The following is a 27,459-nucleotide window of genomic DNA, read 5'->3' on the forward strand; positions in this document are numbered from 1 at the left end:
CGATACACAAAAGTATCGCCAAAATTTGGCGATACTTCGAAGTATTGCCACAATTTGGCAGTAAACGTTGATCAAATCAAGGGGACAAGTTCTTAGGTCAATGCCGTGGTTGTGGCAATACCACAAAGTATCGCCAAATTTTGGCGATACTTTTGTGTATTGCCGTTCTGATGGCAATACTTTTTCGTAAGGCCGTTTATTGGCGATACACAATTGTATCGCCGAAAAATGTACTTAAGTATCGCCTTTGCATTTGCAGTGTATATCTTTGATCAGGGATGTGCAGTTAGGGTGTTAGGGTGGCTAGGGGCCTTTTCTGGTTTAAAATCTCATCTTTGGCAGCCTAATCTAAATTAATCTCTTCCAAATTACTTCAAAGCAGCACTTTTTAGGGAACCCTATGCAGTCAGTTTAGTTGCAGGCTGTCACCTTGATATTGTCTCCTTTATGTTGTCACCTTGATAGTCTGCAAGTGAACTGGCTGATTTTTTTAAAATATTTTTTTTTAAGTCTTTAACTCTTGAACTACTTACGATCACGAACTGCTGTTAAATTTCAAAGTCCTGCTCGCTAACCTTAGGGTGGGGGGTCCATAAGTGAAGGTGATTCACTTCCCCTAGAGCAGGCATTCGGGCTCTTGCTCCGGGGTGGGGCCTGGAGGAAGCCAAGGGTTAACACCCCTTGGTGATCTGTTACCCTACCAGTGGCCTCCAGGCGCCTCACACTAACGCCACCCAGAGTCGATGGAGAAGAGTAACCATTCAATAGTCAAACCCCTAGCCAAACAATTTAAGTCTCCGGACACGTTAGTTTTCTTCTTCCTAACTGTACATCTCTGTATCTATTTTCTTACCTTCTTTTCGTTTCTTTCACTCTTTGTTTTTTAAAGGGTGCGAGTGATTTTGTGACATGTATTCTGAAAAATTAAGCTTGATGATTTTGATCTTTCTGTTGAGTTCTAAGTATTCTTTATTCTGACTTGTAGCCCTAAGTGATGGCTTCCACTTGTTCCAATAGTTGCGAGTGTTTTCTTTTAACCTGTATTCTGATATCTTTAGCTTGATGATTTTGATCTCTCTGTTGAGTTTTAAGTATTGTTTATCCAGACTTGTAGCCCTAAGTGATGGCTTCCACTTGTTCCAATAGTTGCGAGTGTTTTCTTTTAACCTGTATTCTGATATCTTTAGCTTGATGATTTTGATCTCTCTGTTGAGTTTTAAGTATTGTTTATCCAGACTTGTAGCCCTAAGTGATGGCTTGCAATTTTTCCAATAGTTGCGAGTGATTTTGTGACATCTATTCTGAAATATTTAGCTTGATGATTTTGATCTCTCTGTTGAGTTCTAAGTATTCTTTATTCTGACTTGTAGCCCTAAGTGATGGCTTGCAATTGTTCCAATAGTTGCGAGTGTTTTCTTTTAACCTGTATTCTGAAGTATTAAGAAGTTATGAGATTTAAGTAAACAATGTTCTCAACATCTGTATTACTGATTAAAGAAAACACACTCCCTATCTCCTTGTGACATGGCAAGCCGAGTCAAATCAAAATCTCACTCAATTACAACACACCAGCAGCGCTTCGACCATGTCAAGCAGCAAGCCAGCTTTCAACAAACTTGAGTACCTGTTTGGGTTCTAGTACTCACATGAAACTCAGACTTTATTAGAGACCCTTCAGTGCTTTATTATCTGGCTTATTTTTCTAGGCTTCTGCTCAGCCTTTGAGAAAAGGGAATGAAGAACATCATTTCAACAGAACTAACATTTTTAATTTAAAAAAAGTTGAAATGAACAAGAAGTATGTAGCTGAATCATAGCAGGATGAGATGAACTCTGGCGACTGGTCTTTCGAATTCTTGACAATGTTGTCCTTCAGAGAACCAGAAAAGACATAGTGACGCAGGGTTATTTGGTTGATTATACATGTTCGATGAGGGAAAGGAATGATGACACAGGCTCTTGTATGAAACACAAACTAGAATTAAAGGAGCTGTTAAATACTTTTTAAATTAAATCAGAGTCCAACCAGGCAGTGAACACGACATTGAGAAAGATATTACGAATGTTACCCACAGCAGAAGCAACACTTGTCTACTGCTAATGGCGCCCGTCATGTAACACCCATGGCGAGTAGACGCGATCAAGTGGTGCACACAAGTAATTTGTTTTGTTAAAAAATCAACACTCACCGAGGTATGAGACGTTCGTTGCCGCGGGAACGGTTGTAGCAAAATAAATTGATTGATTAAATGAATGGACATGAACCTTGTTTACGTTTGCGGCCATTACAGTTTAGTGATGGCGACTGTCAACTGTCCCTCTGGACACGATTCACATTCGAAACGGAGCCGAACACGCCCGAGTGGCCTGGCTTCCGGTGTCTATAGCGCGAAGTAGAGACTTTTCAAATGGTGTTGCATCTTAGGTGAAACTTGTTTAAACAATGTATTGGATGTTGCTCTTCTTACGTTCTTCAATCACAAAGTATTGCATTACATTGCTACTAACATCTTATTTGACTTTAAAATACCCTATTTACATAACTTATATAAGTATACAAACATTGTTATGCATGTACATACATAACTTATGCATGTACATACATAACTTATACAAGTATGTAAACATAGTTATTTATATACATAGAATAGATAAATACGACCGGAGAACCGCACGCCGGAGAAACGAGCCGCCCCCGTGTGTTATAGAACTGTCAGTAATGGCAATAAAAAGTTTTTCAATTTTTTAAATTTTTTTCACATTTTTTGAATGATCTGTTCCTATTATCTGAGGTTGGTAGTACTGGAAAGCGCGAATATACGAAAATCGATTTACAACAATCACTGCAAGTGTATGTGTTGTGCTTCTGCCTACTGAAAAATGGCTAATCCTGATCAGATTGAGAATGGAAATCCAAAAGTGGATGAGGGATTAGAGGATCATGACGAGGAGGAGCATAATTACAATATGCTCTATCCGGAACCTAGTGAAAAGTTGGTAAAAGTTCCGGCTAATTTTGTGCACAACCATGTGAATACTAAACTTGGCAGAAATGTGTCACTGCAGGGCAAATTGTTGTTTCCATGTGTGATTAAGAGGGCTATTGAATTGTTTGAAAAATTTAAATGTAAAGGGTGCAATGGTGGGCATCAATGGACAGGGGCTGGTGAGTTTATATTATGGTCTGTGATTACCTAAAATCATTATTTTATGTGGTTATTCTAATACCATATTATTTTGGTTTTGATAGGTGGATATGGAGCGTATCTTGCTGGGCTGACAGTTGAATTCAGTGACATTGATGTCTTCATTAATTGTACTCGGCTTCTTGGTGGGGACACCTTAAATCTGAAGGTAGCGAAGATTAAGACGAATGCGAATGTATCAACAGTCTATTGGAAGCCGCAATATCCTAGACCTGTGGTGCAGTTTATTCAAGTACGTATTAATGTGTTTAAATGTAGTATAAGTGTTTAAATTATTGTTCTATTATATTATTTTTTTAATAGGTGACATTTGAGATCGGTCTCCCAAAGAGTATTGCGTCCTCAGACAGAACGTATCGTGAGCTTATGGCAATGTATGTCATTTCAAAATTTGACTTGCCTATTACCCGTGTAGCGGTAATCTTGCCTCTTACCGAATTGAAAAGAGGATATATAATAGATGGATCTTCATTTGATATTTATAAAACCCCTACTTCTGTTGATCGGTGGGTAAAATATGAGGAACGGCGTGTTCAGGACATCAAACACCAGGTGCCCTGTTTGCAGTTGGGTGATTCCGCGCGTAGAGGGCGTTTTCGTGTCCACACCCTCCCCAGACCGAACTTATTCGAGTGCAGTCCATTTATACACTTAAGAATCTTGTTTGGCACTAGAATAGCTTGTTCCCTTTGTATACGGACTTTCAAAGCTGACATGTGACGCGGGAGAGGGGCCAAAAGGGTCGATTTTGTAAGTTCCGTCATGTCCATTCGCACCTTACACCAACTTTACGGCTCTGTAACCCTTTGTTCCATTCAAATCTTCGAATTCCACACACACCCATCAAATCTCTAACTAATAGTGACTATCTTGCTTGAATTTAAAGATCGTATATTGACTGGAACGGTACTTTCAGAACGCGTACTAAATGTCCACCGTACTCCGACTTTTACCTTAGCGGTTTCAAAGTAAGCACCAAAAAAACTACTAGGAGTGCTCCCTGCTCAAAACCACCGCCGTATTTAGAATCAGCACGGTCTGTTTATCATGTGAACGAGTTTCGGTGACGAAAAAGTGAGAGGGGTGAGTGTGCGAGTGGAAGTTGTGTGTGAAATCGGTGGGTTGTAACAATTGCTGTAATTTCCGTATGCCCCTCTCGCTCCTCGTCTATTAGGTTTTGAAAGACATCCTACACGTGAAAAGATGTGTCTTGACGTCAAACTAGTGTGCCAAACTTATGGCATATTTCTGTGGCGATATGCAGTTGCAGTGAGCCAGAAACACCTGTTTGTAATTTCCGTGAAGCGTAATTTCCGTCATATTTTCAGTTAATTTCGTCATATTTTATAGGGGGAGAAAACGAAAGTCAACTTTTAGCTCGCCCACGCTCAGAGTGTCTTCCTGGGGTTCAATTGATGCCATCTAGGCCAAATTCCGGCCAAACAAGCAAGATTGATTTCTTGACTTACGAAGGTGGCTAAAACGGCCTCTACGCACGGAATCACCCAGTTATGTGTTGTTTTGAAATTGATGAACATGTTTTATAGTGGATTGTCATTATGAATGACAAAATGTTTATCATGCAATATTGTGTGTATATCTATATGTTGTATGTTCTAAATTTTATAATTTGCATGAATCAGTAATGAATTTTATATTCATTGTCAATATGACAGGGGGTGACCATTATGATTGACAAAATGTCTACAAATAAATTATTTACATGTTGTATTTTCTAAATTTGATAGTTTACATATAGTAGTAAAAATTCATATAATGATTTTCATTTTAGTGTATTGAAATAAATCAAAGTTTAATGAAGAAATAATGTATATTTCTAAAATTTGTATTGTAAAGAATAAACTTTGAAAATTTCACGTATGAGAATAAATCTTTAAGAATTATATATTTAATATGTATTCGCATATGAATTCCTGCACTGTTTCATCCAACAGGCGCTACGTTGTGAAGCCATTCCACGTCATATCTCTCCCTTTTCAGTCAGGCAGCCCCCGTCCTTGTCCCTGTGCCAACCCCCGCTCCCGTCCCTGTCCTCGCCCCCGCCACTGTTCCCACCCCCGTCCCCACGCCTGCGCCTTCGCAAGGCAAGTATGAAGAAGGCATATAGTTTTGAAATACTTAAGGCACACCAGTGCTTCGAAGTAATTTTGGGCCCTGTGTGTGCAAGGACTGCTGGGCGTGTGCGAAGACGGTCCCTCTGACGAGGTAGTGGCGCTGTGGTGGCGGCCGGCGGCAACCTGGTGCGCCGATTCCCGCAAAGAGGCCCTCCTCGGTGGGGCGTTCAGCGCGGCGGCGGGCACGGAGTCGGGGAGCGGGTTGCCGGGACGCACCAGCCTCCAGGACCCTGAGGACGCTGCTGCAACCGGACCCCAAGCACGAGGGGACGTCCCAGCGGACCTCCCGACAGGACCTCCCACGGGGACGTCTTTTAACACTCCCGTCACTAGCGCGCCGTCTCTCGGCTCGCTCTCAAGCTACCTGGAGCGCGACTGAACACGTTGAACAATATGATTAGGTTAAAAGAGACTAGTGCTATAATAAAACTGGAATAGAATACTGATTTAGGTACACTTTAAATGAGATCAACTCAGACACTGCACTGCAACTCCTTGCTTGTGTTGCACACATGGACCGGACCCGGCGGGGCGGGGCGTCCCGAGCGGCTCCAAAGCATAGACTGACCCGTGTGAGTGCGAAACAGAGCGAGAAGTGCGGGTAGCGGCGGAGCGCCGCCTGGGAGGTAGGCCGGCCCGCCGCGCTTGCCTGATTAACAGGTCGGCCTACCTCCCAGGCGCTCTGCCCGCCGCCAGGCGCCCTTCTTTGAGGTCGTGGTGAACATGGGACCGGCACGACGTGCGGCTTCGCGCTGTGTTCGTCAGGCTGTAGAAGCGGCGCGTCACCAGAGATGTGCGACAACCCGCGCAGCAGGCGACACTGGACGACCGGGCCGGGTCCAGCGACACCAGCAGGTGGGTGAGATGCATCCGGGCTGACTTTCGAGCTGAAAGAGTGTTCTTTATGGCTCCTTGCTTTGCCCAGGCCGCCGCAGCACGACTGCAGCGCTGCGGTATCAAGAAAAGATTTTCTGCTCGTTTTTCTCATTGTTGGTAGCCGGGCGGCCGTAAAGCTGGCACCGCGAGTTGCTGTGCCACCGCGATGACGCGGGCCTTGCCGCCTTGCCTTTAGCATCCATCCACAAGGTGGTGCATGCGCCCCGTCGCCCCGCGCGTGCTGCTAGCTCGCAGCCAGGAAGGCAGGGGCGCAAGGGGTGTCCACAGTAGAGTCCGGACTTCCAGCGAATCTGGCTGGTTGGCTGAAGGTGTGCGAGAGATACCTCATGTGCTCAATTCATAGTTGCTGTCGCAGAGAGCGGCATCGGAGAGCGGGGCACCCACTCGACCAGTGCGAGCCCGCACCCTCGCCGGCCGCGCCGCGCGTCCAGCAGCAAAGCGGACGGGTGGCCGTCGGCGGGGAGGGTGGTCGCAGAGGAGCAAATCCATGGAGTATGTAATGATATGCCGGGGCTGCGCAGCGCACTCCTAATAGCCGCCTGCAATACCTTGTCGCCTCTGCAGCTCCTTAGCGCGACGACCTCCCCCCTCCCCCTCCCCCCATTTTGGTCTTCCTGCTCCACGTGGCTCACACGACGGCCACTACTCTGGCAAGCTTAACCTGCCCGAAAGAAGTCCCTAGCCCCAAATCGACAGTGTTTGTTAGAAATATCTCTAAATGTGATGATTGATTTAAAAAATTAAGTTTGGCAGCGTGGTTATGAAAGTCTGGACCTCTTTGCGGAGGGATTTGGGCAGGTAATCCTTACCAGAGAAAGATAGGCCCACCCGGCATACAAAGCTTACCATAGCGTCGGTCGCCGCTCCACCTGCTGCTGTTGCTGCTGCTGCGGTTCTATATGCTGGTGGAACAGCTGCTCAGCCGGCTGCTGCTGCATCTGGAGCTGCTCTGCTCCCCCCTGGTGTTGCTGCGGCTGCTCCAGGAGCAGCTGCGCCTGCAGCTGCAGCCGACGGGCGCCGACGGGCTTCACTCTACCAAAAATGTCCTGTAAATGCCGTTAATTTATTACCAGTTTTCACTGTAGGTCAATTCACAGCGTTTACTGTGATCTGCTCACGGGATTCACTGTGATCTTGTTCGCGGTGTTCACTGTGATCTGGTCCCCAGTAAACACTGTGAGTTTGACGCAGCTGAGCACCGAAGTACAGCAAATCAGGCTCCAATTCACGGCGTTTACTGTGGCCAGATCACAGTGAACACTGTAACCGAGATCACAGTGAACGCCGTGAACTAATTCACAGCAAACACCGTGAATTGCATAACAGCAAACATTGGTAATAAATTAACGGCGTTGACAGGACATTTTTTGTAGAGTGTTGTTGCTGCAGCTGCAGGCGCAGCTGCTCCAGGAGCACCGCCCGCTGCTGCAGCTGCGTCGCCCGCAGCTGCAGCTCTTGATTTGGCAGCTGTGGCGGCGGCGGCGGCGCGAGCAGCAGCAGCAGCGGCTGTGGTGGAGTTTCTTCCGGGTCCAAGTCCACTGCGTTCCGCCGACCGTATGCCTATGGAGACGGGCAGTGTTGTGAGGGTTTTGTAAGTACCCGGTGATCCACGGACGGCGAGACAAGGGTTACTGTGCCACCATGAGACTAGTCTCATGGTGGCACCCGCTCGGAGCCAGAGCATAGGCACGCCCGCACGCACGGCTCTGAGCGGGTGAAACAGTAACCCTTTGTCACGAGGGGGGAACAGATTTCCACAATCATTGTACAAAATTTGACCACGACGCTTTTGTTTCCTTCGGTCTCACCTGTCTTTCTCGCTGGCGCTGAGCCATCCTCTTGATAAAGCTCTTAGCTCGTTGCCAAACTGCCCAGACCATTCATTCCCTTGACAACGACAGTGGCTTTGTTGGCCACAGTTAGTGAACTCGCCGACCCGATTCCGCGAAGTCGCCAATCGGGTCGCCTCGGCCGCCACCGCCACTCGGCGCCGCGACGGAATGAGCGCTCGACGCGGAGGGTGTGCAGACGATTCCGCTGCCCGCACACCCCTTATGGCACACTCAATGAGTGCGAGAGAGACAGAGCGGCGGAATCAGCAAGGCACCGCCCAGTAGGGCGGCCGCGCTGTCCTAGCTCTTGCTTGCAGTCCGGCGGCCAACACCCTGAAGATTAGGCAACCTATAGGGTCACTTAGTGGGACTCGGACCGAACGTGTGACCCCACCATGGAACGAGGGCACGTGGTCGAGTGCACCCTGACGGCCTGTGTACATTTCATGCAGGAAGATGCATAAAATGTACACAGTGATGCATAATTTTATACATACCTTATGGACGTTTCTGCGCATGAATAACTATGCATAAAAAATGCGTCCTTATGCATTTAAAAAGTCCATAAGAATTAAGAGTGTAGTGCGCAGGCCTCGCTACACGCTTTTCCGGAGATTTTCCAGCTTTCCCGAGGAGCAAGAGCACTTCTGAGGGGTGCATTCGAGAGCACAATTCGAGCTCAGATTTTTGGCAGGGTTCTCAATTTTTGTGCTCGAGGGGCGCGTGTTAGTGCGCAGGCCTCGCTACACGCTTTTCCGGAGATTTTCCAGCTTTCCCGAGGAGCAAGAGCACTTCTGAAGGGTACAATCGAGAGCACAATTCGAGCACAGATTTTTGGCAGGGTTCCCATTTTTGGTGCTCGAGGGGCGCGTGTTAGTGCGCAGGCCTCGCTACACGCTTTTCTGGAGATTTTCCAGCTTTCCCGAGGAGCAAGAGCATTTCTGAGGGGTGCATTCGAGAGCACAATTCGAGCACAGTTTTTTTTGGCAGCGGTCCTAATTTTTGTGCTCGGCTTGGTAATTTTCCCCCCAACTGTGCACCCCTTTTGAGGTGTCGAAGCTCCACTTTCGCATTTGTGGCGTTTCCAGGCTTTTCCGAAGGGGCAAGAACGCTTTCGATACGTGCATTTGAGAGCACAATTTGAGCACAGTTTTTTGGTAGTCCCAGTTTTTGTGGTCGGCTTGGTAAGTTCGGCCAACAACATGGACACAAAACGCAAATCCCCTGGCCTGTAGTGTTATGCAGCGGCGTCCCTATTTGTGCACAGTTATTTTGGAGGGTTAATTTGGAGAGCACAATTAATTTCTGATTTGATAACGTTGTTTTGGAGGGTGTTGTGTTTATGGGTGAGGCGAGTGTGAAGTGAGCCTCACCCGTGTTTTTGATTTCTTTTTTTTTTCATCTGAGCACACCCCTTTGTCTCTACGCGAAATTGAGAGCACAATTATAGCACAGTTTTTTGAGCATAGTCTTATCAGTAGTGCTTACTTGGGTGGGGGCAGCGTTACGTGAGCCTCACCCAAAACGTTGCACTCGATTTCCACCGACTCGTTCGAGCACAAATGAAATCTGTGGCATATTCTGAGAGCACAGTTCGAGCACAGTTTCTTGAGCGTAGTTTTTTTTAACTGTGCTCAAATGGGTGAGGCTATCTTCACGGAGGTTCCTGTCGTCGGCCTACACTGGCAAACTCCTGTCCGAACTTTTCTTCAGATGTCCCTCTCGCGAAATACAAACTATAGAAGAACTGGCGGCGTCAAATCTTACGATTTGTTTGCAACGGAATAGGACTGAGGGTCCAATACCCTTCTGCCCCGTCTGTCTTATGTCTACAAGGTAGGTTTACGCCAGACCGCGTCTTGTCGTAACAGGCTTCGCGATGTCTCGCTGCCTGTTCCTCCAATCCGCGCCTGGCGTACCTACCTTGGCCTGCGGCGCTAGTCTGCCTTCGGCAGGCAATGGCTTGTCCATCGTCGGTTACTTCTTACTTGATGCATGCTGGGGGCTCCCCCCCCCAGCCCCCCCTTCATTCTAGATCCCTTGTGACTTTTTAACTTGTCGGGGCTGGGGGGCTCCGCCCCCCAGACCTCCCTTCTCTAAGGCAGAGGTGATCTGCCTGCAGAAAACTCGATTTTTCGCCGTTTTTTAGGTGTTTTTCGGCTATACTAGACAGCTGCAAGGCAGCGCAGCGCGGGCGAATGTATGTCAGTTGGTTTTTTTTTAAATATTTTTTATGTAGAACATTCGCGTCGCTCGTTCGCTAGTTTACCAAAGCAATTGTCTCAATTTTGTGAATCCTTCTCTTTGCGCATATTAATATAGTTTGAAAAATTGTTTCTGGTAAATGGTTAGTAAGAAAATTTCGTCTATATTAACTTTGTTTTCCAGTTTTCAGTTTCAATTTTTCTCCTTTTTTTCTTCATGGAAGGTAAAGGCCGTTTTGGAATGGTCGACTAATCGATTGTCAACTTCGATATGAGTTGTGTATTGTTGCCATGGTGACCGCGCAGTTCCGATTGTTTTGATTGTTTCGTTCTGGTGTAACCTTGAAACCTTGAAACCTTGAAAATGGATAAACTTTCCGCTGTAAGATATTTATAAATTATCAAACCGAGTATAATTTTATTCTGAATTGTAATGTTTATAATGCGTTCTCTTTCAGGATGATTTTAGTCTAACCTTTAGTAGAAATGAAATGGAAGAAGTAGAGGAAGCCGTTTTGAATGTGATTATGGGGCCTTCTGTACCGGTAAGTGTTACTATATCATCTTCATTGTGTCCGTGCTTATGAAATTTGTTTATAAAGGAGAGTGTTAAAAATAGTACACCTTGGTGTGTTTAAAATCTACCCTTTCAATTGTTTTCTTTCCGTCCACGTTTTGATTTTTTGCAGTTTTAAAAGTCTTTAAGGGGTATAATGGTTTTGTGGATGTTTAACACTTATTGTTGTTCTTACTCCGTGGACGGAAATCAATGGATTGGAAAAATGGACGGAAATGGGTAGATAGAAATGTTTTGACGGACATGCGTGGACAGAAATGTTTCGATTGAAATGTGCGGTGGGACAAAAGGTGGACGGAAATTGGTGGACGGAAATTGGTTGACGGAAATGAATGTGTGGAAATGGGTGCACAAAAATGAATGGACGGAAATGAGTGGACGGAAATGGGTGGACAAACATGGGTGGACGGAAATGCGCAGACGGAAATGCGTAGACAAAGATGTGTGGACGGAAATGAATGGATGAAATGGCTTAGGGCGATTAATTAGTAGAACGGCTTACGGCAAGAACCTATAGCGAAGGTTGTGGGCGATACGTTTAAAGCGATGACTTCCTTTCCTCTTCCTAACCTTTCTCTTTCCTGAATTTACGGTGGTGCGGCCGTATGAGCGCCCTTGTGTATAACTAAAACCGGTTTTTTTTTCTTCCCATTTAAAATTTTTTTGTTTGCGTTATTGACTCATCTTTTTCTTTTTTTTTAGGGAATGCTCACTTGTGATGAAACTGACAATGTGGTTATGAGTAAGAAGAGGAAAATCGATGATGCCGGATCGTCAAGTGATGCAGGGCCGAGCAAAGATCATTCCGAAAAGAAGAAAGAAAAGAAAAAGATGTCAAAGGTTTTTTAAAAATTATAATTCTTTCTTTCAATTGAATGGAAACAAAAAACAATTTAATATGTGTTGAATATTTACAGGAAAAGAAGAAGATGAAACGCACGAAAAAAGAAAATGAGGTAAATTTCAATTTTATTGCTAGACGTTTTAAAAGCACGGCATTGGGCGGTGTCTTTGAGCGACGCATTCGAAGGACGCCTTTAAGCAACGCGTTTGAATGGCGCGTTTATGCGACGCGTTTGAACGACGCTTTTGGGCCACGCCTTTACAAGACGATTTTGGCGAGGTTTTTGAAGCAAGGTTTTGGGTACAAGTTTGCGCGACGGTTGTGCGCGTTGCGTTTGGACGATGGCTTTGGGCGACGCGTTAGGGCGACGCGTTTGTGCGACGCGTTTGGGTTCCACTCGGATTTTGTCTGTAAATCTACATGGGGACGGCTTGGTGCGACTTTTTTGGGCGACGTTTTTGAAGGGGGGGCCAACATGTGTTCCACATTTTAAGCTTAATGCGTGAATATAAATTTAGGGGGGAATCGCTTGAAAGCGAAAGCTTAGCATGATAATTTTGGTCGCTGCCTTTGGGCATAGGTTTTCTGCGTTAGCTTTTGTTAGCTTTTGTTAGCTTTTCCGACAACGCGCTCACCAACGCGTTTGGGCGACACCTGTTGTGCGACGCGTTTGGGCGACGGGTTTTGGCGACATGGCTTGGATTGAACATCGTATAAAGTTGTTAATGGTTTGGGGAAGTTTTAGAATTTCCACATGGACGGAAATCAGTGGACGGAAATAAATTGACGAAAATGAGTGGGCAGAAAGAAATGACGGGTTAGTGCTTGGGCGATCGCTTTGTGGGACGTATTTGTACTACGGCTTTTAGCGCTGTTGTAAGCGACGGCTTAGGGCAACGAGTAATTGTTACCGTGGGGATGTTATATCTTTTTTTAAAAAAAAGGTGAAAAATTGTTTTTTTTTTTTTTGCAGGCTGGGACTTCATCATCAAAAGATGAAAATGAAGAAGCTCAAAAGTCATCCGAAGATGAGGTAATTTGTTTTATGTTTATGTAGAGTTTAAGTTGTAATGAATTTTGTTCTAATGGTAAATAAAGTTTTTAGCTAACTGGGCATTTTTTTCAAATTTCAGGATCTTGCTTCATCGTCTACTGACACCCAAGGGGAAAAGAAGCCAGGAAAAACTACAAAGCCAAAGGTATTTTTAAATTTTAATTTTTTCTTTGAGTATAACGGAAACTGTAAAGGATTTAATATATGTTCAAAATTTACAGGAAAAGAAGACATCAAATAAGGCAGATGGAAAAGAACAAAAGAAGAGTAAAGGCAGCAATAAGAAAAATGAGGTAAATTTCATTTTTATTTAATCGGACGAGAAAAGTTTTTATTTAAAGCGGTTATGTTAGAAAAGGATTTTTTTTTTATTTTTTAACAATATAGTGTGTTAAATTGGTGGATGTGTGGACGGCTTAAGGCGGACATTTTAGCATGATTCTTTTGGGCAGTGTCTTTGGCCTTCGTTTTGTCCGCTGCTTTTCTGCGGTGCCTTTGGGCGATGTTTTTGGGCGACGCCTTTGGGCGACGCCTCTGAACGACGTTTTTGGGCGACGCCTTTAAGTGACGCCTTTAACCGACGCTTGTAAGCGACGCCTTTAAGCGACGCATTTGTGCAACGCCTTTAAGCGACGCGTTTGGGGACGTGTTTAGGGCGAAAATGGGTGGACGGAAATAGCTTAGGACAACAGTTTAATTTGACCATTTAGGGTAACGGCTTAAAGGTCGGTTTGGAAGACAAATTTAGGGAGACGGCCCAAAGTGAAACGTTAGGATGATAACTCAAAGCAATGCCTTGGGTAACGGCTTTGGTCGACTTTTTCAAGTAACGCCTTTTCTAGAAACTGAAGAAAGTGCATGGCATGCTCTTCCTAGGAGTCAACCACAAAGCACACTCTTCCCAAGAGCATGCTTGCAAGCACACTCTTCCCAGGAGCATGCTTTCAAGCACTCTCCTTGCTTGCAAGCATGCTCCCAGGAAGAGCGTGCTTGCAAGCATGCTCCTGGGAAGAGTGTGCTTGCCAAGCATGCTCCTGGGAAGAGCGTGCTTGCAAGCATGTTCTTGGTAAGAGTGTGCTTTGTTGTTGATTCCTAGGAGGAGCATGCCATGCACTCTCTTCAGTTTCTAGAGTTTCTCTGTCGCTGTTGGGCGACAACTTTAAGTGACGTCTTTGAAAGACGTTTCGACGGTTTGACGCGTAGACGCATTCGGGTGGATGAAATTGGTGGTTGGAAATGGGTGGACGGAAATAGGTTGACGAAAATGAATAGACGCAAATGGGTGCACGGAAATAAAAAGATGGAAATGGGTGAACGGAAATGGCTGGAAAGAAATTGGTGCACCCAAATGTGTGGAAGGAAATGAAATGAGTGGACGGAAATGGGTGCATAGAAAAAGGTGGACGTAAATGGGTAGACGTAAATGTGTGTATGTAAACGGTTGGACGTAAGTTGGTGGACAGAAATGAATGGATGTAAATGGGTGAACGGAAATGCGCTCTTCTGCCGCACTGCGGCTATGGTTAGATGAACTTATTTTTAGTTCTGGGTGGAAGTTTTTATACGTGCCGTGCATTCTGGCCGGTGACGAACAGCGGGGTGCGTTTTGGCTGTGTCGATGGCCAGAAAGTGCGACGACAGTACGGCGCGGCCGGTACAGCCCGGATGTTATCTGTCTTTATAAAAAAAGCTGAAAAATTGTTTTCATTTTGCAGGGTGGGAGTTCATCATCAAAAGATGAAAATGAAGAAGCTGAAAAGTCATCCGAAGATGAGGTAATTTCTTTTATGTTTATGTAGAGTTTAAGTTGTAATGATTAATTGTTGTAATGGTAAATAAAGTTTTTAGCTAACTGGACCGTTTTTTTTTTCAATTTTCAGGATGGTGCTTCATCGTCTACTGATACCCAAGGGCAAAAGAAGACGGTAAAAACTAAAAAGCAAAAGGTATTTTTAAATGTTAACTTTTTTCTTTGAGTATAACGGAAATTGTAAACAGTTTAATTTCTGTCCAAAATTTACAGGAAAAGAAGACATCAAATAAGGCAGATGGAAAAGAACACAAGAAGAGTAAAGGCAGCAATAAGAAAAATGAGGTAAATTTCATTTTTATTTAATCGGACGAGACGTTAGGGTGATAACTGTGGGCGATGTTTTGGGTCGCGTTTGAAAGACGCCATTGGCCGACGTTTTTGCTTGACGATTTGGGACGACGCTTTTGACCGACGCCGTTAGGCGCCACCTTTAGGCGATTCGTTTGGGCGACGCCACGAAGCGACGCCTTTAAGCGACGTGTATGGGCGAGGCCTTTGGGCGACGCGTTTGGGCGACGCCTTTGGACCAATCATTTGGGTGACGCGCTTGGGCGATGCCTTTGGAGGAATCCTTTGGGCGACGCCCTTGGGCGCCGCTTTCGGGCGACGCCTTTGGGCGACGCCTTTGGGCGACGCCTTTGGGCGACGCCTTTGGGCGACGCCTTTGGGCGACGCCTTTGGGCGACGCCTTTGGGCGACGCCTTTGGGCGACACCTTTGGGCGGCGGCTTTGGGTGACGCCGTTGGGCGAAGGCTTAGGGCAACGCCTTTGGGCGTCGCTTTCGGGCGACGCCTTTCGGCGACGCCTTTAAGCGACGCGTTTGGGCGACGTCTGTGCGCGACGCCTGTGCGCGACGCCTGTGGGCGACGCCTTGAAGCGACGCCTTTGGGCGACGCCTGTGCGCGAAGCCTGTGCGCGACGCCTGTAGGCGACGCATGTGTGCGACGGCTGTGGGCGACGCCTTTGGGCGAGGCTTTTGAGCGGCGCTTTTGAGCGACGCCTATAGGCGACGCCTTTAAGCAAGCGACGCATTTGGGCGTTTAGGCCGACAACCTTAAGCACGGTTTCGGAAGACAAATTTAGGAGGACGGCCGAGAGCAACACTTTAGGGTGATAACTGTGGGCGATGCTTTCGGTCACGGTTTTGCCAAATCTTTCAGGCAACGGCTTTGTGCGACGGCGTTAAGTGACGTTTTTGAAAAAGGCTTCGACGCTTTGAACCTAACCTATGAGTATACGGAAATGTGTTCACGCAGATGTGTGAATGGAAATGCGTGTGTGGCAATGGGTGGAAGGAAACGTGTTGACGGAATTGGGTGGGTGGTAATGTGTGGACGGAAATGGGTGGACGGAAATGCGTGGATGGAAATGGGTGGACGGAAATGGGATGGCCGAAATGGTTGTATCAAACTGCATGGACGGAAATCAATTGACGGAAAAGGGTGGGCCGAAATGATTGTATGGAAACGCGTTAGGGGAATTATTTAAAACGATGGCTTAGGGCAATGGCTTAAAGCAAGAATTTTGGGCGACAAGTTTAAAGCGAAGGATTAAAGTGAATGGTTAGGATTACAAATGTAAGCGCTGTTTAGGCGCTTGCTTGGTTCGAACGCTTTAGTTGACGATTTCCTACAATTTGTTTGACCGACGTCTTTACGTGATATTTTCGGGCGACGCGTTTGGACGACGGCATTGGACGACGATTTTGCTTGACGATTTCGGACGACGCTTGTGAACGACGCCCTTGGGCGACGCCTTCATGCGATTCGTTTGGGCGATGCCACTAAGCGACGGTGGTAATATGTGGACGGAAATGGGTGGACGGAAATGCGTGGTTGGAAATGGGTGGACGGAATTGGGATGCCTGAAATGGGTGTACAAAACTGCATGGACGGAAATCAGTTGACGGAAAAGGGTGGACGGAAATGATGGGATGGAAACGCCGATGGCTTAGGGCAATGGCTTGAAGCAACAATTTTGGGCAACAAGGTCAAAGCGAAGGATTAAAGTGAAAGGTTAGGATAAAATCGCTGTGTTTGGGCGCTTGCTTGGTTCGTTCGCTTTAGTTGACGATTTCCGACAATTTGTTCGACCGACGTCTTTACGTGACGTTTTCGGGCGATGCGTTTAAGCGACGGCATTGGGCGACTCTTTTGCTTGACGATTTCGGACGACGCTTGTGAACGACGCCGTTGTGCGACACTTTAAGGCGATTCCTTGGGGGACGCCACTAAGCGACGCCTTTAAGCGAAATCTATGGGCGAGGTCTTTGGGCGACGCGTTTGGGCGACGCCTTTGGACCAATCCTTTGGGCGACGCTTTTGGGAGACGCCTTTATGCGATTTGTTTGGGCGACGCGACTAAGCGACGCGTTTAAGCGACGTCTATGTGCGAGGTCTTTGGGCGACGCGTTTGGGCAACGCCTTGGACCAATCCTTTGAGCGACGCCTTTGGGAGACGCCTTTAAGCGACGTTTATGGGCGAGGTCTTTGGGCGACGCGTTTCGGCGATGCCTTTAGACTAATCCTTTGGGCGACGTCTTTGGGCGACGCTTTTGGAAGATGCCTTTGGGCGCCGCTTTTGGGCGACGCCTTTAAGCGACGTCTTTGGGCGACGCTTTTGAACCAATCCTTTGGCCGACGCTTTCGTGAGACGCCTTTAGGCGATTCGTTTGGGTGACGCCACTAAGCGACGCCTTTAAGCGACGTCTGTAGGCGAGGTTTTTGGGCGACGCGTTTGGGTGACGCCTTTGGACGAATCCTTTGGGCGACACATTTGGGGAACGCCTATAAGCGACGTGTATGGGCGAGGTCTTTGTGGGACGCGTTTGGGCGATGGCTTTAGACCAATGCTTTGGGCGACGCATTAAGCAAGCGATGCATTTGGGCGAGGGTTTTAAGAGTCGTGTTTTGGCAACGCCTTTGGGCGAAAATGGGTGGGCCATTGTTTCAGGCAACGCGTTTGTGCGTCGCTTTTGCGCGATGGCCTTAAATGACCTTTCTGAAAGAGGTTTCGACGCTTTGAACCTAACCTATGAGTATACGGAAATGCGTTCACGTAGGTGGGTGGACGGAAATGAATGCATGGAAATGGGTGAAAGGAAATGGATTGACGGAACTGCGTGGGAGGTAATGGGTGGACGGAAATGGGTGGACGGAAATGCGTGGATGGAAGTGCATTGAGGGAAATATGTGTACCGAAATGGTTGTACCAAAATGCATGGACGGAAATCTATTGACGGAAAAGGGTGGACGAAATGGGTTAAGGCGATTGTTTACAACGATGCCTAAGTGACGTCTTTTAAACACGTCTCAACTGTTTGATGTTTGTTTTAAATCATTACTTTTATTAGATGTTCATTCTTTGGATGACGATTAGGTCAATATTTTTCAATAAGATATTTGTTATTTTGGTTTTGTAAAAATATATTTGAACAGTTTTTTTTTTTGTATTTTCAGGGTGGAGGTTCATCGTCCAAGGATGAGGATGAGAAAGCTGCTGAAGAATCTTCTGAAGATGAGGTAATTTTGTTTTTGTTTATTTAAACTTAGGTTGCTTGTAATACTTGCTGTAATGTTGAATTTTTGTCTCTATGCAATAATTTTGTGTCGGTTGTTTATTACAGAATTCATCTAGTGATGAAGACTGCAATAAGTTGAATAAGCTTTCTGGAAAATTATCAGAGTTTAGAAGCATTAAGGATCTTCCTGTAAAGCAATCTTACAAAGTGTTAGATTTTGAGCAGGTTGAAACCTCAAAGGGCAAATGCATTAGATGTAAATTAGAAGAAGATAATGATGAGGGTTTTTTTTTCATTCATCTACCACGCAGATTTTATGATGAAATTTCCCACAACTTGAAGAAGTATCTTTTGATTACTAAGTCTGCAAAACCATTTTATTTTTGTTTTTTGGGGATGAAAGGGCGTGGCTTCAAGGTGTTATTTACTAGAAATGTAGAGAACCATTTGTAAACTCAAATTACAGTAGAAAAATTACCATAAAAACATTGGCCCCGTCCCGTTTGAGTCTTGATGGTTTGAGCCATGACTTGAGACGTAATTAAAGCTTAATTTGAGCTTCGAATTGCGGTTTAATTAAAGGTTTAATAACCAAAGGTCGCATTGACCGCCGACTAAAACATTTTAAGCTTTATTTGATCGTTAGTTGAGGTTTAGTTGAGCAACGCTTAATGGATATTGGAGTTTGTGTTGTTGGTTATCAGAGGCTTAAGTTGAGACTGAGGTGTAGGGTCAGACGAAAAAGCCTGAAACGGGACGGGGTTCACGTCCTATATGGCAAAAAATTGCATGCAGTATATGTTGGCTCTGCTTGTATCTTTGAAATAATTTGTCAATTCTTGCTTTTTTGGTAAATTTCAAAAGTTTTTTTGATGTTTCTTAATTTTTGGGTTTGTATTGTTTTGCTTTTGCTATAACATATTTTTTTCTTTTATTTTTTTAGGATTTTAAAATTCGCCGTAAGAAATATTTGAATCAGTGTAAATGGCGTAACCAAAAAAGGAGGCAGAGGAAAAATTTAAGTCAAGAAGATAAAGAGAGGATTAAGGCTTATGATAGGGAGAGGAAAAGAAACAAAAAACAAAAATGATTTGTTGAGAAAATTAATGTGAAGTCTATTTTGATGCGGTTTGAATTGTTGCATTTTGTTTTACAAATAATAGCTATTTGCTCAAAAAATAAGCATGTATTTTGTTACTTATCTTGTTTTAAAGCAATATAAATTGTTGTTTGTCATATTTAAAATATTCTTTTTTAGCATATGGTAAGAAAAATTATTATTTGCAGCCATTTCATGTAAAATTTAATGAAAGTGTAATTTTTTCTCATTGTTTTTCCAAATTTTTTGAGAACTGTTTCATTTCAAGTCCATTGTAATCTGGTGATTGTATTTAATCCGATTAAAACATTAACATTGGTATTATTTGTTTTTGTTTTTTACTTTTGTTACTTATTTTGCATATAAAATATTCATAATACCGCGGTTGAATTCTTTTTGGTTTGTTCAATAAAGTTTTTATTTGCCCTTTGGCGTGCTTTTAGTTAGTTTAGCGTTTGCACATTGTATCTGAATCTTTTACGTGTTTATTCTTTGCTTATATAATATTTGTTGTTGTTCCGTCCATGTAGAAGGCGATTGTTTCCCGTGTATTTGAAATTCTTTTGTTTTGAGTTCGTTTGAAACGTGATTCGTTTTTGTCCATATGAAACTCATTTTTTTCTGTCCACGTAAAGGGTGTTTTTTCCGTCCGTTTAATATGAGTTTCGTTTTTATCCTTTTAAAATGTATAGTCTTTTTTATGGTCTAATTGCTTTTTGTACACTGTTGTGTTACAAAATTGGGTTATTGGGGCGGTGTTTGCTGCCTTTTACCGAGGATAAGTCGCCGTTTCCTTTGGTTACAAGTGTTTTGGTGCTCCGGCCTTTCGGCCAGGTAAAAAGCCAAGACTTTTTATTTAGGCTTCCTGTGAACGACCGTTGTCGACCGACAGGTGGTCGAAGTGTCGCGTGCCCAGTCGGTGCTCAGTGGCGAGCAACCGGGCCGGTCTAGTAATTGACCGGGCTGTCGCAGCACGACCGCTTACCAAGCGGCAGGTTGTAGCTTTCTGTCAACGCCACGCCAAGCTGCGCCACGCTGCGCAACGCTGCGCTGCGCCGGGATGCGCCGGAGCTGGAGCGAGCGTAGTGCCCAGCAAGCGGGCGGGCAGGCGGTCGGACGCCGACCGGCGCGGTCAGCGCGGTCTGTAATAGGAGGTCGAAATGGAGAGCTGTGCCGCCCTCTTGGATCCGTGTCAACCGTGTTTAGGCGACGTTTGCGGGGGGCTTATGCCGGTGCTGGGCAGGGTTTAGAACAGTGTAAGCGCATATTGGAGGATGAAAAAATTTTACGTTGGAGCTTTTTGTTTTAGTTTAATTGCACGTCTTGATTTTCCTTAGTTGCGGTGTTTATAAGTTGCTTTTTTCGGCATATATGCATGTCTTTGTTAATTTTTTTAAATTCTTTAGTTGTTTTTGTTATTGTAATGTCATTGCTGTGTTCATTCGTTGCTTATTTTGAAATACTTTATTGTTGTAATGGTTTAGTTGTAAAGAATTTATTTATTTTGTTTTGTATTTCAGGTTGCAAGAAAAAAGAAAAGACAGGCGAGGAATAGGCAAAGGTGTAGAAGGAAGCGTTTAAAGAAGGAAGAATATGAAAAACTTAAAGAAAGAGCAAGAGTGAAAATGAGTGAATTTCGTTCTAAAATGTCTGAAACTAAACGTAATGAACGTAAAAAGTTGGATAGAGATAGGAGAAGAATTGCTCGTGAGTCGAAAAAGTTGAATACTTTTCAAGCGTTTGATTCACAGGAAAAGAAAGCAACAGATAAGGATCAATATAATTTTGAGTGTTACATGGCTTCACTTGTGTGGTATACTTGTTCAGTTTGTAAAAAGAAACAATTTGTTTCATCAACTTCCAAAAAGCCTTGCAAAAATTGTGAATTGTTTACTGAAGAAAATGATATGGACCCTGGAGATGTTCCAGAAGAACTTCAGGATTTAACAGTTGTTGAACAACAATTGATTAGTTTGATTCACCCTGTTGTTTCACTATACAAAATAATGAATGTTCAATATAAGTACACTGGAAATGTTATAAATTTCCCTCAGAACATCCAAGAAATTGCTACAAGTTTGCCTCATAAAATAGCTGATGTTAAAGGTATCATCACTGTAAGATCTGTTGGTTCAGAAGTATTTAAAGATTTTAAAGTACGTAAGGAACGGGTACGTAAAGCTTTGTATTGGTTGAAGTGTAATAATCCAGTTTACGCTAACATAAAAATTAACGATGAAAACCTAAATGAATTACCTGAAGATGGCAATTTGTATAGTAAAACGAGGGGGTATGATGTGAAATTGAAAAAAATAGATGAGCCTTGCTGCAGTAAAGATTTGGAAGGTGTTTACTATATTGATGAAAGTGAATTTTTAGACGATGATGGTGAAATAGTTCCAGTTGTTTATAAAGATGTTCCTGATGTATCTATTATTACACAGAAGGAGAAGCTCAGTAAATCAGTGAATGAAAATGTTTTGTTGTGGCCATCTGTTGGTCGTGTACCTGTTAATGAGTTTAGCAGTCCTTCTTATATAACAATGGCGTTTCCATGTCTGTTTCCTTATGGTAAAGCTGACTATTCCACGAGAACTGATAAGTCTATATCGTTACATAAATATGTTGAACACCTTATGCTTTATAGAGATGGGAGATTTGCAAAAGATCCACGTTTTCGTTTTTTTATATTGAATAGTTTAATGCGTTGGGAAGCACTGTCTTTAGGCAACGTTTTTGTGAAAAAGAATGAGTTTTTTTCAAAAATGACTGTTGCTCAATTGAAAGAATATCTAAGAAAAAAACCAAGTGTTTTGAATGAAATATTGTTTTATTCTAGTAGATTAAGATCAACCAAAGCTTATTGGAAGTCAAGATCATCGGAACTACAGGATATGGTTGATCAATTAGGACCTCCCACTGTTTTTTTTACATTATCTAGTGCTGACTTCCATTGGAAAGATCTTTATAGATTGTTTGGTTATGATGATCCAAATGATTTATCCTATGATTTGAAAAGTCAATTATTAGCAGATAATCCGTTAATTGTTAGTACTTTTTTTAAGCTGAGAGTTGAATATTTTATGGAAAAGAGTTTTAAAAACCATTTTGATGTTCAAGATTCTTGGTATCGCGTGGAATTTCAACATAGAGGAAGTTGCCATGTCCATGGTGTGGCATGGTTAAAAGATTCCCCAGATATAAAGAATTTGAAAACAGATGACATGAAGAAAAAGGCTGAAGAGTTTTTTGATAACATAATTAGTTGTTGTAATCCTGACCTTAATGCATTGCCTAATCTTGTGCATCCATGTTCTCAAACTGCTAGTGATGTTACAAATGAAGAGGATGATCTAGCACAACTTGTTAATAGGATTCAACGACATACAAAATGTACACCTTCCTATTGTATGAAAAGGAAAGTAGGTGGTGCAATCAACAAATGCAGGTTTGGATTTCCAAAAGCTTGTAAGGAAAAGACAGAGATATTTGTAGGTGAAGATGGGTTATTTGATATTCAATTCAAAAGAAATGATGAATTGGTTAATAACTATAATCCATGGTTATTGCGCACATGGCGTGCTAATATTGATTTTACTCCAATATTATCTGAAACCGTACTTTGCAAATATATTGCTAAATATGCATCTAAATGTGAGTACAAATCAGATGTTTATGGTAACCTTGTATCAAGTGTTCTAGAATCTAATGTGCCCGATAATGAACATTGTAAGAAGATTATTAGAAAACTTATGATTGGTTGTTGTTCGGAAAGAGATTATGGTTCCCAGGAAGTTATGTATTTACTTATGGGTTTTCCTCTATTCCGTGCTTCACGTTCTTTTGTTGTTCTAAATGTAAAAAGTGCGTTGTGGAAAGTCGTGAATATGGTTAATGAATCTGTTTGTAAAAATTGGATTGAAAGGTATGCAGAACGTCCATTGCATCTTAGCGTAAGAGGATGTCGAATGAATACAGAGTTGATGTCAGTTGTTGAATTTTATAAACATTTTTACTATGCCAAGAAAAAATGGGTGAGTAGAAGGCATTCTGCAATAATCCGTTGTTTTCCCAGGAGGTCATATATAATTACAAATGATGTACAGGATTTGAAAACCGAATGTATCTTTAATGTTCCATGGAGGGACTTAACTGAATTTAATGTTTCTGAAGATGAATTGAAGTGTGAATTAGAAAAACATAAGCCTGTTTTTATTGACGATGTGGAAGATATTGTACTTTTGTGTGAGGATAGTGATGATAGTTCTGATTATAGCGATTTTTCAGATGATGATGTTAAGTCTGGTGTTGATTTTTTTAGTGTCAGTAATGATACTAAAGGAAAATCAGAGATGAACAAAAGTAATCCTGACTTTAAGTGGGATTATGGTGTATCTAAGTATGATTACGCAGAAATTACAAACCTTTCTGCAGAGTTAAAAGATTTGACAGGTAATGTTGTTGTTCCTCATGTTGATGTTGATTTATTGGAAGAGGATCAACTTGATGTTTATACATACTTTAAGAAGGTTGTTAAATGCTTGAAGCTTAAAAAAGATGTGAAGAAGAAACTTATTATTATTCAAGGAAAGGCTGGCTTTGGAAAAAGCTTTTTGTTGCAAGGAATGGTAATGCATTGTTTTGAAGAACTCGGTGATGAAAGTTATGTTGTAGTTGGTCCGACTGGTGTGTCTGCAAGAAATGTTTGTGGTATTACAATTCATTCTTTTGGGAGGTTAGGCAGAAGTAATAATTTAAGAGATTTAAGTGCAGATGAGTTGTTGCTTTTGCAACAAAAGTATAGGAAACTTCAAGTTCTTTTCATTGATGAATATTCAATGGTGGGATTACGGTTGTTGGGGATGTTAGAAAAAAGGTGCAGAGAGTTTAAAGATTCAAATGCATTGTTTGGTGATTTGTGTGTAATTTTAACTGGTGACATTTTTCAATTGGTTCCAGTTGGAGATAAGGCAATCTTTAACTGGAGAGACAATAAACTTTCATCTGAATATGTTGAAAGGGGAAAACTTGTTTTAAATAGTTTTGATAAAGCTTTTGTTTTGAGTTCAGCAAAACGTTTTGATAGTAAATGTTATACGCAATTTCTGGAAAGACTTTCTTGTGGCAATTGTAATGAAAATGATTTGAAATGTGTGAATGACCGTTCAATTGATGTTGTGGGGAATTCTGGTATTTTTACATCAGCATTAAGGTTATGTTCGTATGTTGAAAATGTAAATTGTCATAATAACATCAAGTTACAAGAAACAAACATGCCAATTGCTCAAATGAATGCTCGTAATAGCAGTAGGAAAGCTTTCTTATCAAATGATGATGAAGCTAATGGTTTGTCTAATACATTGTATCTGGTTGTTGGTGCTAAAGTAATGCTAAGGCAGAATTTGAATGTGCGATATTCTCTTGTAAATGGTAAGGGAGAGTGGGGTAATTCCGGACACGGGGTAATTCCGGACACTTCGATTTTCACTGGGTTTGAGTAAAGATAACTCAAAAGCCCGCCTAACAGAGGAAGATAATGAGTTAAAAAGGAGAATTCCAAATCGCCAAAGTAGGAGGTCAAACCGTTTGCCTGTGGTCGCTTCACGAAATTTGAGTACCATCAAAAATAGGCAAAAGCTGCATCTTTCCCTCGTATTTCCATGTCCTTATCGTACCTTACCGTCAAGTTCAGTCCCATGACTAAAATTTTATCATATTATATGGTCAATGGACTTTACTTTGGCGTTTCGGGAGTGCTCGTATGGCTCGCCGTTTTCTTACAGTTAAACATCAAAGGTTTTCACTACCTGTGGGGTAAATCCGGACAATAAGGGTTATTTTCTTCAATTTCCCGCACAATGTTAAGGTAGTGGGTTCAAAATTGTGGACATGCATCCCCACCGTTAAGAAGGATAAAGAAAGAACGAAAAATAGCATTGCAGCTATGTTTAAGAGCTTTACTCGAGACAGTGTTGTCAGTTTAGGGGTTTTGATAGAAATTATTCCTTATAATATGCTTTGAGTAATGATCAAACACTTCAGTTCGCAGCAAATGTCCTTGAACGCCTTCTTAGAGTATGCCTCACATCAAAACAAGCGAAAGTAAGCTCGAGTAGTGTCAAATTTTAAGGTCGTCCGGCATTGCCCCATAGGTCGTCCGGAATTACCCCAGCCTGGGGCAATTCCGGACACGTGCAGGGCTTTAGTTAGGCGCCTATATCTCCCTAACCGTTGCTGAGATTTGGCTTTCATGTACATCGTTTTGAAGGTAAAGGTCGATACTTTACGCTCCTGTCATAACATTTAACCCAAGAAGCATATTCAAGCTCAAAGACCATAAAGAAAAAAAGCGTCCGGAATTACCCCACTCTCCCTTAGCATAGGTGATTTGGTCGACATTTTATATGATGAAGATGAAGGTCCTCCGTTGTTACCAAAGTTTTTAATTGTACGTTTTGATGGTGTGAATGGCTTTGTGGAGTTGGATGGTGCTGTGCCTTTAGTTCCAGTTCACACTAGTTGGAAAAAGGGTTCTGATACGTGTACACGTATTCAGTTTCCGATTAGTCTATGCTGGGCTTGTACTATTCACAAATCGCAATCACTAACTCTGTCCTATTGTATGTTAGATCTTGGTGATATAGAATTTCAGCTGGGTCTAACCTATGTGGCATTCAGTCGTGTGAAGGATTTCAAATATTTGGTTGTTTTTAAGAAAATGTCACTTGATCGATTGAATTGTGTAAAGAAGTGTTCGTTCTATGTGACTCGTGAAATGTTTATGAATTGGTTACATTCTTTGAAATAAACGTTTTATTCAAATTTTTGTGTTTTAATGAACTTATGAGACAGTAATGAATTCCAACGCAACCTAATTAAAAGTGACTGACCTCAATTATGAAAGGTGGTGTGGACGGAAATTTTTTTTGCTAGGGTGGACGGAGTTGGTGGACGGAATTTTTTTTTTAGGGTAAATGGAGTAAATTTATGGACCGCGTTTAATGGACCAAACCTAATCTAACCCAACATGACTTAACCTAACGTAACCTAACATAACACAACGTAATGAACTCCAACGCAACCTAATTTAAACACTGAACTGAATTATGTAAGGTGGTGTGGACGGACTTTTTTTTGGTAGGATGGATAGAATGGGTGGACGGAATGTTTTTGTTAGGGTAGATAAACCTTTCCCTACTTTCGACCGATCTTATTCTCAAACTAAATGATCCAACCAATCCTAACCTGACCTAACGGGCTCGTGACAGATCTTACTCTTCTCGTGACAGATCTTACCCTACACTCGACAGATCTTATTCTCAAAGTAAATGGTCCTACCAATCCTAACCTAACCTAACGGGCTCGTGACAGATCTTACTCTACTCGTGACAGATCTTACCCGACTCTGGACAGATCTTATTCTCAAACTAAATGGTCCAACCAAACCTAACCTAACCTAACCGGCTCGTGACAGATCTTTCTCTACTCGTGACAGATCTTTCCCTACTCTCGTCCGATCTTATTCTCAAACTAAATGATCCAACCAATCCTAACCAAACCTAACGGGTTCGTGACAGATCTTACTCTACTCGTGACAGATCTTACCCTACTCTCGACAGATCTTATTCTCAAACTAAATGTGCAACCAATCCTTACTTAACGTAACGTGCTCGTGACAGATCTTTCTCTACTCGTGACAGATTTCCCCCTACTGTCGACCGATCTTATTCTCAAAGTAAATTGTCCAACCAATCCTAACCTAACCTAACGGGCTCGTGACAGATCTTCCTCTATTCGCGAAAGATCATACCCAACTCGCGACAGATCCAACCAATCCTAACCAAACCTAACGGGCTCGTGACAGATCTTACTCTACTCGTGACAGATCTTACCCTACTCTTGACAGATCTTATTCTCAAACTAAATTGTCCAACCAATCCTAACCTAACCTAACGGGCTCGTGACAGATCTTCCTCTATTCGCGAAAGATCATACCCTACTCGCGATATATCTTGTTCTCAAACTAAATGGCCTATGAAGCTTGGCGTGCGACTATGGAGATTGGACTATTGAGGTTGGACTATAGAATATGGACTATGGAGCTTAGACTTTGGAGCTTGGACTATGGAGCTTGGACTATGGAGCTTGGAGTTGCTAAAAACTATCTTCTAAAAAGTCCGTATGTTGGTGTACCACAAAAGATGGACTGTGACGTGGATTGAATTAAATTACAAAAAAGTTGTATTGACTGTTTTGAATGATTTTTATAAAATGTGTT

At 42.9% G+C, this 27,459-nt stretch overlaps 1 protein-coding gene across 1 annotated transcript; it reads left to right on the forward strand.

Moving 5' to 3' along the window:
* Positions 1-2,880: 2,880 nt before the first annotated feature.
* Positions 2,881-25,989, forward strand: LOC117647893. Its single transcript, XM_034389866.1, has 14 exons — positions 2,881-3,166; positions 3,251-3,438; positions 3,510-3,716; positions 10,733-10,819; positions 12,669-12,728; positions 12,829-12,894; positions 12,971-13,042; positions 14,465-14,524; positions 14,630-14,695; positions 14,773-14,844; positions 18,021-18,083; positions 18,188-18,307; positions 20,702-24,626; positions 25,565-25,989. Exons 1-14 carry the CDS (start codon positions 2,881-2,883, stop codon positions 25,987-25,989), a joined length of 5,697 nt encoding a protein of 1,898 aa, XP_034245757.1.
* The last annotated feature ends 1,470 nt before the right edge of the window (positions 25,990-27,459 follow it).

Source organism: Thrips palmi, unplaced genomic scaffold, assembly GCF_012932325.1.
Source record: "Thrips palmi isolate BJ-2018 unplaced genomic scaffold, TpBJ-2018v1 HiC_scaffold_3, whole genome shotgun sequence".
NCBI classification, from domain to species: domain Eukaryota; kingdom Metazoa; phylum Arthropoda; class Insecta; order Thysanoptera; family Thripidae; genus Thrips; species Thrips palmi.